The sequence below is a fragment of the Numenius arquata genome, chromosome 19 (assembly GCF_964106895.1).
Source record: "Numenius arquata chromosome 19, bNumArq3.hap1.1, whole genome shotgun sequence".
NCBI lineage: Eukaryota > Metazoa > Chordata > Aves > Charadriiformes > Scolopacidae > Numenius > Numenius arquata.
Window position 1 is genome coordinate 1442977 of NC_133594.1, and position 13165 is coordinate 1456141.

At 51.6% G+C, this 13165-nt stretch overlaps 1 protein-coding gene across 1 annotated transcript; it reads left to right on the forward strand.

Annotated features, from left to right (window-relative positions):
* The first annotated feature begins 2887 nt into the window (after window positions 1-2887).
* On the forward strand, window positions 2888-12322 carry DPH7 (diphthamide biosynthesis 7). The gene is made up of 9 exons (XM_074161210.1): window positions 2888-3107; window positions 3927-4063; window positions 4482-4569; window positions 5267-5352; window positions 6676-6842; window positions 7334-7406; window positions 8204-8269; window positions 9025-9197; window positions 10265-12322. Exons 1-9 carry the CDS (start codon window positions 2970-2972, stop codon window positions 10885-10887), a joined length of 1551 nt encoding a protein of 516 aa, XP_074017311.1. The 5' UTR covers window positions 2888-2969; the 3' UTR covers window positions 10888-12322.
* Window positions 12323-13165: the final 843 nt, after the last annotated feature.

Consider the following 13165-nt stretch of genomic DNA (forward strand, 5'->3'; position numbering starts at 1 on the left):
AAAGACTTCAGCGCTTGCAGGTGGTGGGGAGACAGTGTCAGACACCACCCTGGGGCCAGGAGAAAATGTTGAGAGAGGACAAAAGGAGGTTGGTGCCATTAAAGAGCAGTGGGCAGGAGGCTCATAGAATAAGAAGGAATCCTTTATAAACTGCACTGCTGTCCAAATGTAGAAGATGGGAAGAATAAGATTTGGCAGGTGAAATGCAGAAAAACAAACAAAAACAAAAACAAAAAAAAAAAAACCAAAATCAAACAAAACCAACAGAACAAAACCCCAAACCAAATCAAAAACCAATCAACAAAAAACCCCTAACCAACCAACAAAATAACAAACCCCCCCACCAAAGTAAATGAAAGGAAGGTGTAATATGAAGAATGTTCAATTCATAAAACTTGCACAAATAATTTTGAAAAGAAGAGGAGCAGGGAGACTGCCAGAGTCAGACGTGATGGACAGTAAAGGGAAGGTCTGACCTGAAGGTAAAGTCCCAGCAGAAGGACCCCGAGTGAACTGTTTGCGTGTGTGTTGGGTGAGGAAGCGCTGGGGGAGCTCAACAGAGAATCTGTTTAAAACTGAAGTGTTTTCAGGAGAGATTGAGGTTCAGATGAAATGAGCAGTAACAAGTTGCTGGGACCAGACGGTGCCACCTACAGCTCTGAGGGAGCTCCAGGATGAGTGAGCCGAGCTCCCAGCTGGGGTGGTGACATCTCCCTGGTGCCACGGCAAAGTGGCTGCTGAAGGGAGTTTCAGGGCAGATGCGGCAGATCCAGGCAGGCGAGCACAGCGCTGGCACTTCACAGGTTCATAGGTGCAGCATCAATGGCTAAATATCGGGGAGGAGTCAACACAGTTTTTCTAGAGGGAAGTCATACTTCAAAACTCCATCGGAATTGTTTTAGTGGCATCAATAAGCAAGGGATAAAGGGGCTTTGGTTGGGACAGTCTGCTTGAGCTTCCAAAATTGTGGCTTTGCTTAAGGCACTTAATGGAAAAAAAGCTGCTGTGGAAAAAGGGGAATATTGTCACATGGACAAACAACAATTTAAAACATGGGAAAGGAAGAGTTAAAGGGATGGAGTTTATTTGGTGGAGGGAAGTCAACAGCTGGATGCCCAATATATTAAAAAATAATTGGGAAAAAGTAATGAATCAGGAAGGTGACAACATCCACTGATGAGGTTACTCAGTGTAATAATATAATAAAGGCTGAGTGAAGAATTGCAGAAGGACCTTATGAGGCAGAATAGTAGATGAAATTCGGTGTCAGTAAATGTGTTGCTTATGGGAAAACATCAAAAGACGAGCTCATGGTGGAGTATTTTCAATCAGCAATGAGACCTTTGGGTTGTGAAACACAGTCCTGCAGAAATTTCTGCTTGGGGAACAGCAGCAAACCAGGTTCAAGGAAAGAACGGGAGAGCAGAGATCAGCACCAGGGCATAAACACTGTGTGCCACATCCTGACCATGGAGTCTTGGCTTTCCAAGACCTTTGTGAGGAAAGGGGAGAGGCTCACGGCAGGGAATAGGATCCCTCCTATTCCCAGGATAGGGGAATTCTGCAAAGGCACAACCACATCTTTACTCTCAAAGAGAGATGAGTGACAGGAATATGAGGAATCATAGAATGGTTTGGGTCGGAAGGGACCTTAAAGCCCATCCAGTCCCACCCCCTGTCCTGGGCAGGGACACCTCCCATCAGACCAGGTTGATCAAAGCCCTGTCCAACCTGGCCTTGAACCCCTCCAGGGATGGGGCAGCCACAGCTTCTCTGGGCAACCTGGGCCAGGGTCTCACCGCCCTCACAGCAAAGAATTTCTTCCTGAGATCTCATCTCAATCTCCCCTCTTTCAGTGTCAAACCCTTCCCCCTTGTCCTATGGCTCCCCTCCCTGATCACAAATCTCTCCCCAGCTTTCCTGGAGCCCCTTTAGGGACTGGAAGGGGCTCTAAGGTCTCTGCGGAGCCTTCTCTTCTCCAGGCTGAACCCCCCCAACTCTCTCAGCCTGTCTTCACAGCAGAGGGGCTCCAGCCATCCCAGCATCTCTGTGGCCCCCTCTGGCCCTGCTCCTACAGCTCCATGTCCTTCTGATGTTGGTGGCCCCAGAGCTGGAGGCAGCATTGGGGGGATGGTCCCCAGAGCGGAGCAGAGGGGCAGAATCCTCCCCCTCACCCTGCTGGCCATGCTGCTGGGGATGCAGCCCAGGATGTGGGAGGCTTTCTGGGCTGCCAGGTCATGTTGCTAGCTCCTGTTGAGCTTCTCATCAACCAACACCCCCAGGTCCTTCTCCTCAGGGCTGCTCTCCATCCATTCTCTGCCCAGCCTGGATTTATGCTTGGGGTTGCCCTGACACAGGTGCAGGACCTTGCACTCGGCCTGGTTGAACTTCGTGATGTTGGCACAGTCCCACCTCTCCAGCCTGTCCAGGTCCCTCTGGATGGCATCCCTTCCCTCCAGCGTGTTGACCGCTCCACACAGCTTGGTGTTGTCCACAAACTTGCTGAGCTTCTGCGAAGGCACAACCACATCTCTGCTCTGGAAGAGAGATGAGGGACAGGATGAGAGGAAGGTCTTTAAGAGGGAGGATGCCAAGGGAACAGCGAAGCCGGTTTTGTCTCTAACCACACCTGCCGGGTTACGACCGAGCGGCAGCCGGTCACCTCGCGGGGGTTAGAGCTGCAGGGCCTCTCCGCAGGACGCGGTGGGCTCTGGAAGCGGCGTTCGGGGGAGTTAACGGGGTCACCCCCATCCGAGGGCGCCGAAGGAGGGAGCCCAGCACCTCCCGGAGCCGCTTGTGCCGACGAGCCCGGCCCGGGGCAGCGGCGGGGCGGGGGCAGCTCCGCCCGCGGAGCCGCGGGGGCCGGGCCGGGCCCGCCCCTGACCGGGAAGCAGACGGGCGGCGGTTCCGCTGCGCGCCGGCCCCGCAGCCCTCCCCGGAGCCGCCCCGCAGCATGAGCCCGCCCTGAGATGGCGGCGCCGTGCAGGACGCGGACGCTGCAGGTGGTGGACACGGAGTTCAGCGCCGACGCGGTGGAGTGGTGCCCGGTGGAGGGCTGGCACAGCATCCTGGCCTGCGGCACCTACCACCTTCGCCCGCCCGCCGCGGTGAGACCCACCCGCCGGGGCTCGCCGGCACCCCCAGCACACCGCGGCCGGGCCCGGCGGCGCTTTCCCGCCTTTGCGGGCCGCCTCAGCCGGGCCCGGGGTTCGCCCCCGGCCGCCTCAGCCCGGCCCTGGGTCGCCCCTGGCCGCCCCAGCTCCCTCAGCCGGGCCCAGGGTGGTTTCCCGCCCTTCGCCGGCCGCCTCAGCTCGGCCCGGGGTGGCCCCTGCCACCTCAGCTCGGTCCGGTGTCGCCCCCTGCCACCTCACCTGGGCCCGGGGTCACCTCCAGCCACCGCAGCCGGGCCCAGGGTGGTTTCCCGCCCTTCGCCGGCCACCTCAGCTCGGCCCGGGGTGGCCCCTGCCACCTCAGCCGGGCCCAGTGTCGCCCCCTGCCACCTCAGCTGGGCCCGGGGTCTCCCCCTGCCACCTCACCTGGGCCCGGGGTCACCCCCAGCCACCACAGCCGGGCCCAGGGTGGTTTCCTGCCCTTCGCCGTCCACCTCAGCCGCCACCGGCGGCCTCAGCCAGGTGCTGGGTGCCCCCCCGGCTGCCTCAGCGCTGGTCCTGTGGGGCCGAGCCTTGTCCCTGCTGGGCTGGCTTGAGGTGGCCGCAGCGTGTGGGGCTGAGCGGGCCCCGCCGGGGAGCGTGGCTGGGGCTGAGGGTGCTGTGGGGGATTTAGTCCCCCAAGAGAGGGACTTGACAAGCGGGAGCCCTCTGCCCTGCTCCCACCGGCTGGTCCTGGCAAGATCTTGGGCGGGGAGAGTGCTGGGGGAGGCAGAATTGCTGCTAAACGTATTCTTTTCTTCCCACTTTTTGATGCAGACTGACTCCCGAGGAAGCAATGGCACCTGTGACCGGACTGGACGCCTCTACCTGTATCACTACAACGAGGAGCAGCCTTACATCCCGCTGACTGAAATCCAGAGGATTGACACTGCTGCCATCCTGGACATCAAATGGTAATGCTGGTCCCTCCAGGCTTGGAGCTCACGGCAGTGTGGTCTGCCCCCCGGGGTCCTATTTTTGGCTGTCAGTGTGGCAGCAACAGTAGTATTTACTCACTGAACTGTCCCTGGCTTCTTGGAGGGAAGTATTCTCCAGTCTGCTCCAGTGAGCAAAGGTTGTGCTCGTTTCTGTTATGCTCTTCTGCTGGTCAGTGACTATGGACCTCTTTTATTTATATAATAATATTTAGTAGACGTCCCCTATATATAGTTCCCTTTATGCGGGTTTGTGGGACCTCGAGGAGCCTTGGATTTCCTTCATGAGATTTTTTTGATCAAGTACCTTCTCCTCGTACATCCTGGAATAAAAGTTATGACTTTGCTTTCCTCTTAAGAGACAAGGAAGATGGACCCGTTTGACTTGATCTTACAGGTGCCACGTTCCTGTTGCAGAACACCCCATGGTTGGCATCGCGAACTCGACGGGCGCCGTGGAGTTCTGCCACCTGACTGGGAGTGAGGTAGGTGGCTGTAACGCCTCCTGCTGTTGAAGCTGTGCTTAACTCAGATTTAATAGTCCCCTGGATTTATTAGTGGTGTTTGGAGACTTTTAGGGAAGCTGTGTGGTTTCCGGGGCTTAGCTTTTTAAACACTTCTTCTGTCTTCTGATAATGTTTCTCATAAATCCCACAAATTTGTTCATGGCACCAGAGGGACTGGCTGGGCAGAGCGTGGGAGACGAGAGGCGTGAGGGGAGCAGAAGCAAACTCTGGGAACTGTCTCTTGAGAGTATAGATTAACACAGCAGAAGATACAAAATTGTTAAAAAGAGGGATAGATTGTGGAGAGGGGTGTCTTTGGGTTGGTGAGAGAAGGGAGTCATCAGGAGAGCCATCCCCACAGGGCGAAGGAAGCAGAAGCGGGTCTATAAGGGAATTCAGCAGTCAAGTCATCACTTCTCCTGTGCTTCATCATTTATTGAGAAGAAGCAAAATTTAAGCGGGATTTGGTGGGAAGGAGAGGGTGGGGATTCCATGTATGTGTGTATTTAACCATCAGCCAGGACTAAGCGATTGTACGTTGCTGTGGGACGTTTAATCTCTTCAGTGTGGGACCCTAAAGTGCTCATGGGTCTCTGGAAAGCACCTGCAGTACCCGTGGTGGTACGGACCTGCTGCCTTCCCAGTCTTAACCCACCCCTTTTCTTTCCAGTAGAAGAACAGCTGCAGGTTGGAGCCGTGCTTCAGGGTCGATCTTGGGGCGCAGCGTCTGGCCTTGTCTTTAGACTGGTCCACAGGACGTGAGCAATGGTGAGGATGGGAGACAAGGGCTGGTGTTGGAGGTCACTGTGTGTGTGACAGCTTTCAGGCATACGTTGAGGGCTTTGATGAATGAACCTTTGGTGGCTTTTTGTGAAATTTCTCTCCCTGCACCTTCTCTAGAAGTTACTATTTCCAGAGAAGGGTGAGAAAGGAACAAGCGCATATATTGTGGCCGCTGTAACAGAGACTAAACCAACAACAAATGTGAGGTGTGCTCTGGGGAACGGTGGCGGGTGAGCCAGGGACACCTCTTCTCTTGTCTTTGCTGAAAGGAAGGACCAGAACGGGACACAGATGGACCCACTGGTTCCAGATTTGCTCTTAGAATGGCTGAAATCGTAGTGTGAAGTTCTGCTTAAGAACTGCTAATAATAGCACGTGTAGGAAGCTTAAACGTGGGTTAGTGATAAACGGGAGAGAATTGGTTTGGAAGTGGCTCCTTCCTCTCGTGAATGCTCGTACGTTTGACTTCAAAAATGGCATCACTGCATGAAATGCCATGAATTAGCCGTACCTTGAAGGAGGTAGAGTATATGTTTTCTGTAAATTAAGTGCAAAGCAGAGAGTGGCGCCTCTAGTGTGAGGCTGGAAACTGGGGGAATCAGGCAGTTGCGTGCTTAATGCTGTAGGGCAAGTATTTAGTACCTTTTGCTAATTAAAGCTGTTTCGTGTCAGGGAATGTCAGAAAATCTGTGCACTCTGAGCGGCAAAACTTTTGCCAGTGCTCCAAGACCACTGTGTCCAGAAACTGCAACTGTCCCGTGCCCCGGGAAGAGAGCAGGAAAGGTCAGGATCCACCAGTGCTTCAGATGTCTGTGACGGCAGGGAAATAGAGCATTTCTTCAGACTCCAAAAGAGGGAGGAGACTCTGAGAGGTCCTTGTAGGTCTGACTTGGAGGGGAAAAAAAAAAAATCCCTCTTCACATGGTTTATTGATGTAATATCAAGCATGTGAGAAGACAAGTTATGCATCTAGGGGAAAGAAAGACCCAAGGCTGGTTTTCTTTTCCTCTCATGAGCGTGAGGGGTTTGCTCCCCCTCTCCTCCCTGAGATCAGGGAATGGGGATCATCAGAGTAGATGATTTTAAGATGGGATGGGCCCAAGCTGAGAAGAACTGTATAAATTCGCATATTCCTTCCACTGTACTACTGGTCTCTGTCAATATTTACTTAAATCAAACCTTCTATAGTATTATGTTACATTATCTGTCTATATTTGGCTGCTTTTTTTTTTTTAACTCTTAACACCTTCTTAGAGCACAGGTTTCAGTAATTTCTAATGTTTTCTCTGTGTTCCACTGCAGTGGATGTCCTTTGAGAGTGATCAGCAGTGATTCAGAGGGGAGGCTGAATCTCTTCTCCGTAGATGAATCCGCTCCTTCTGTGCACGTCCTGAACCAGTGGGAAGCTCACAAATTTGAGGCCTGGATTGCTGCTTTTAATTACTGGGACACTGATGTCGTGTATTCAGGTCTGTAAGGGCTGGGAATATCGTTTGGGGGCGTTGGGGAGGGGGCACCTTGTTTAGGGTGGGTGTTCCTTGGGATTTTACTTCCCTGGGTTGTGCATGCTGCTTGTGTCACACCTCTCGAAAGAGTTGGGGCCTCTGCTAGGGGTAAAAGGCTTCTTGGTTGTGGGAAGTGATTGGAGTTATTAGGAGAAATTGTGCCTTTTAAACTGTGCTTTGGCAAAAAAGATGATAATCTCTTGTGGTGTGCAAAAGAGCAGAGAGCTTCTAGAGTCCAGAATTTATCTTCTAATTTTTTTTTTTTTTTGCTTAGCAAAGTGAGGTTGTTGTTAATGCGGGTCTCTTCTGTGGTGACAAGGACTGTGAGCCTCCAATGAGGTTTGCTTTGTCTGTTAAATGCTATGAGATCCTGGGGCGGAAAAGCATCAGCTCGGTGTTGCCTGCGTGTCCTGCACTGGTGGTGTTGGGGGTAAGGATGTTCTGTGTTTGTGCAGGGGGCGATGACAGTTTGCTGAAGGGCTGGGACACCAGGCGCAGCCCGGAGACTCCTGTTTTCACCAGCAAGAGGTGAGTGTCTGCAGCTGGACCTACAGCCATAGCCTGTGAACACGCGCTGCTGCCGTGCCCCGTCCCGAGGCAGGGAGTGAGAGATGTGCGGTGACAGACAGAGCCCTGTTCCTGCCTCCCTCGGGAACTGCAGACATCTGTTAGGTTTATTCATCAGGACAACTTCGGGTTGAAACTTCCTTCCCCATGTCCTTCAGTGTATTAAACCAACTGCTCATTCCACACAGGAGGATGGCGATAGCTTCTTTGTAAAAGAAGGATCCTGATTTACACTTTTATTTGGGGAACTTTTGTGTGTTAAATTTGAGTATCTTACTATGGAATGTTTTTTAGAAAATATTTTATTCTCCTCTGTTCACTCATTCAAAGTAATCTCTTTTTTTCTGGTGGCATAATCTTTTAGAATATGATTAAAACAATATGCACAGCTCTCCAGTGACATTCTATATGTAACCTTAGAATACACTGGGGATTATCGCTATGGAAATATGAATGTTGGGAGGGAAGTCTCCTGGGAATGGAGTTGTGTTGAAATTCTTACGGCTCTGAACAGCAGTTTATGGTACAACTATTACTAGAAAATATTTGTGCTGAGAGAGTGTGTGAGTGGAAGCTTTGCCCTGGGAAGGCTGCTGGATTGTGTAAATGGAACTCTGCCTCTGTGGACTGAAATTTGAGTTCACTTTACTCTCCTTTCCTGAGACCCCTTGATGCAGCAATATAGAGGAAAAATCCTTGACATTCAAGGAAGAATCCCTTCTCAGATCGTACGTTGCTGTCTCTTCCCTCTTTTGCAGACACTCGATGGGGGTGTGCAGCATTCAGTGCAGTCCCCACCGGGAGAATCTTCTGGCTACCGGCAGGTAAATCCCTTCCAGCTGCTCCTCACTAGTGTGACCAGCCTCCTCTGGCATTTTGAATGTGCTGCCGCTGAATAGAATAGAACAGAATCATCTAGGTTGGAAGAGACCCTTGGGACCATTGAGTCCAACCATCTACCCTACACTACAAAGTTCTCCCCTACACCATATCCCCCAACACCACATCTAAACGTCTCTTAAACACATCCAGGGATGGTGACTCGACCACCTCCCTGGGCAGCCTGTTCCAATGCCTGACCACTTGTTCTGTGAAAAATTCTTTCCTAATGTTCAGTCTAAACCTACCCTGTTGGAGCTTGAAGCCATTCCCTCTCGTTCTGTCATTAATTACCTGTGCGAAGAGACCAGCACCAACCTCTCTACAGTGTCCTTTCAAGTAGTTGTAGAGAGTGATGAGGTCTCCCCTCAGCCTCCTCTTCCTCATACTAAACAGTCCCAGCTCCTTCAGCCGCTCTTCATATGATTTATTTTCCAGGCCCTTCACCAGCTTCGTTGCCCTCCTCTGCACTCACTCCAGCACCTCGATATCTCTCTTGTATTGAGGTGCCCAAAACTGGACACAATACTCGAGGTGTGGCCTCACCAGTGCTGAGTACAGGGACTCAGCACTGAAGAGGTGGTCTCTTCAGAAAGTCACTGTGGTGAAGAGCATGCAATATAGAGTAATTTTCTCTGTACTTGTTGCACTGAATCAGCTTTGCTGCTTGTCTGTGTATTTATCTGCAATGTGTCTCCAGCTACGACGAGCACGTGCTGTTGTGGGACACCAGGAACATGAAGCAGCCGCTGGCGGACACCCACGTGGAAGGAGGAGTTTGGAGGCTGAAGTGGCACCCGAGCTGTGATTTTGTGCTGTTAGCAGCCTGCATGCAGAGCGGCTTCAAAATCCTGGACTGCCGCGGGAGTATGGGTGAGTGTTCAGCAGGACAGAGCTGCTCGTGCGCTGCTCCCCTTTCCCACCTCTGGGTTAATGGGGGAACCCCAGCTCTGAGATTGCTGGAAAGGTCTCGATGTTGGTAACGGCCATGGATTTTCATTCCAACTTGAGGTTTTCCGGCTTTCCCAGACCTGCCCTTGCTGTTGGCCTGATGGGTTGTGCAAAGGCACTGCCATTACTCAGGTGTAAATCTCTCATAACTCCTGTCCATGGGAAGAAAGCCCGTTTGGTTTGGTGTGGAAGCATTACCTGGTGACACAACTGTTCCGGTCTGTGTCCATCTCCGGGGGTCACAGAGGTTCTTCCGAGTGTCGGGTGATGCTGTACTGTCAGCAGAAGTTACTGACCTGCTGGTGAGTTGGTTGTTGCCTCAAAAGGAAGTGCCGTGCAGTCTGGTTGATCTAGAATAACCCGAATAAGCTCTTAGTGTGAATCAGAAGGTATTTACATGATTAAAAGCTGTTTGCATCTACATTACAAATGCAATCTTGCATAAAATGGTTGCCTTCCTGGGTTTCTCCAGGCCTTGGGCAGATCCACGGCTTGCGAAATGAGGATAACATTTCTGCTGTAGAGGGAAGGGAGGAACCTGATGTCCATTTAATATCAAATACTGACAGCTCATGGGAAGAACACATCTGCAAGTTATTAATAAGCAGAACCTGGTCTGACAATCTCACCGGCTGCATTTATGGCTCAGCGGGGATCGCTGTGGCGTCTTTCTTGTCTTGAGCCGTTTTAGCTGTTTTGAATAACGAGGCTCTTAAACCTCACGCACGTTAAACCCTCTTCCCCTGTCTCCTTACTGACCCAGGGAAAACCAAGGGTCATGAGAGGTGGCTGAAAAATGGTGAGCAGAGGCAGCGCCTCATTTCTCCTAGAACGCTTGTCTCTGTTGTGGAGAAGGCAATAACCAGAGAACGCTTCCCGTAGGACATCGCCAGGGCTGGAATGGCTTCTGAGCAGTCTGCAACAAACCATTTCACAACCTGATTTCTACTCATGTCAGTATTTTTTTTTTTTTATTTTATTTTTTTTAGCGGAAAACATGGAGGAATGTATCATCCTGTCATCCTATGTCTTGCACAATTCCTTGGCCTACGGGGCTGACTGGTCAAGGCTGTGTCCCAGGGATTCCCTGACTGCGACACAGGACTCCGCCGCCGCGTGCCGGTCTGCGGAGGAGCTTGCGGGAAGATCAGAGGAAGGAGATGAGAGACTGAATTTGCAGGTCCAAAACCTGAAGATAATCTATGAGTCTCCTACAGCTACTTTTGATGTAGTACTGGATGAGGAGAGTGAAGGCCCTGCCTTGCCGCCCAAAGCAGAGGGGGGTCCTAAGCAGCCTGGGGCTGCTGCCCTGCTTAGGGGCCCCGGGTTAAAGGGGAGTTTGCGTTCGTCGGGGGGGCCTGAGCAAGGGGGAGACCCCGAGTCCCCCAGTGGTTCCGAGTCAGGCGCTCGGAGACCCAACGGGATGGGCCTGGAGAGAAGCGGTGATTCAGCCAGGTCTCTAGACAGCCCCAAAGAAACGAGCATTGTGGCAACTTGTTCTTTCTATGACAACATCCTCCACGTGTGGAAGTGGGAGATGAGCCTGGTGAGCCCCTCGGGGACGTCAGGTACCATGTCCCTGTCTGACAGAGCAGCCGAGGGTGTGCATTGACCAGTCCCGGGGCAGAGGGGTGGGAAACTCCTCTGCGGAGAGCGACGGTGGAGCTTATGCCCTCTCTGATTTCTGCTGGGCTTTGCCAGTTTTATCGCTGAGCTTGTGAGTCCTCTAAGGCTGATACTGATACTGATGATGATTGGATACTGATGGAATTACCGGTGGTTTATTTTCGGCACTTGAGAAAAGGCTTTGCTTTGAGGAGTGTGGTCGAGCACAGACGCGTTTATTTAGTTTTCCCTTGATGTACTAGCTCAAAGTAGGAGAGCCTTCCTCTCTTGTGCCCTGTATTTGAATCCCTTCAAGGCTGGTTTGCGTTTGCATGATGGATCCGTTAAGCCTGTTCTCCTTCCATCACAAACCAAACTTGGCTGTGCTGCTACGTGTAGACTCAGGATGTGATCCGAGTTTTCCTGGGCGTCTCAGGAGAGCCCATGTGTAGAGGCTCCGCTGTGTGTGTAGAGGCTTTGCTGTGCCATCTGTCAACTAGTGTGTACCTTGAGAAGGTCCTCAAAGATGGTCCAGATACCGACAGTGCGATGTGCTCGTACGGATCGTTGGTAGAAGTCCTTTTTCAGACGGAAATCAGGCTGAGCGGTACGACTGACAGCAGTTCCAGGCAGGGCCTTTCTTGGGGGGGTTCTGGTCTACTCGCACAGTCTGATCTTTACATCGGACTCATCACCCGGCTGTGATCTCGCTTTATCGCTCCCCAAGCGAGGCACAGCCTGGTTTAGCGGAAATGCCGTCGCGAGCCCCGCTGTGTCTTAGTGCCACCATCAACCCCCCCACAGCCTCTTGGTAGCAAACTCATGTTTCCCGCTCTCCACAGCCAGACGTACGTTTAGCTCCAAAGTCAAGATCTTTCCGTTATGTAAAGGTGAACAGCTTTAAGATCAAAACCTCCAAAAAGTCTAAGCAGTGTTTCCTGACATTATCAAAGTTCAAAATACTAAGTACGGAAACCAAAATCTTTACAGCGTTGCCCTAACTACCTCCAGGAATGGCTGCAGAATTTCTCACGGTTGCTCCATTAGCTTTCTTTTTTCACTGTGAAGTATCAGCAAAACGCCGTTTCTGGAACACTTTCTCTGTTCTCTTCCTAGAAACAGAAAAACGGCTTAAAGTAGGTAAGTAACGTCTAGCTATCGGGGCTTCTCTTTGAGGGTCCTAAAGAATTAGTCGCCTGGAGGGACAGAAACACCAGCAACAGGTCTGTCTGTACCAGCGCTGCACCTACAGCGAGGTGCAGCAGAGAATTTTACTGCTTCGAAACGCCTTTTTGAAGGGTGAATGTGCATTTTAGAAAACTTTCTTGAGCGCTGTTACGTGAAGATTCATATTAGTATTGTCAACAAGAGCTTTTGTTAAAAAAAAAACCAAACCAAAACCACCCTATTTTTGGATGTTTCTAAAATAAAATCAATATAAGTGGTTTATTTTCCTTGGTTGGTTTGATTTTAAAAAAGCCCTGGACAGTCAGTCCTTGTGAGGACCTTCTGCCTCGTTCCGTGATGGCTCCGTCTCTCTGAGGGCGTTTGGTGGTGTTGAACGTTCTTTGGGAGCCAGAGCGGACAATCCAGTTCCCTCCCGCCTGGGTGCCAACACCGAGGGTGTATCCTGCAGCAACACTGCTTCTGACTGTGACTCTCGTCTTAAAAGGTTGTAATTGGCTTTTTTATTGCCGTGTGAGATGAAGAGGCAACAGTCTGAGGTTAGCGAGGCTGGAGAGGTGTTCAAGACATCTGCTTAACATTTTTATCAATGACATAGAGGGATTGAGAGCACCATCAGCAAGTTTGCAGACGACACCAAGCTGTGTGGTGTTGTCGATACACCAGAGGGACGGGATGTCATTCAGAGGGACCTGGACAGGCTGGAGAGGTGGGCCCAGATGAACCTCATGAGGTTCAACAAAAGCAAGTGCAGGATTCTGCACCTGGGCCAGAACAATCCTCAGTATAAATACAGCCTGGGGGATGGGGTATTAGAAAGCAGCCCTGAGGAAAGGGACTTGGGGGTGCTGATGGACGAGAAGCTGGACATGAGCAGGCAGTGTGCTCTCGCAGCCCAGAAGGCCAATCCCATCCTGGGCTGCATCAAGAGAAGTGTTGCCAGCAGATCCAGAGAGGTGATTCTGCCACTTTACTCTGCTCTGGTGAGACCTCACCTGGAGCACTGTGTGCAGGTCTGGAGCCCTCAATATAGGAAGGACATGGACCTGATGGAGCGGGTCCAGAGGAGGGCCACCAAAATGATCAGGGGGCTGGAGCAC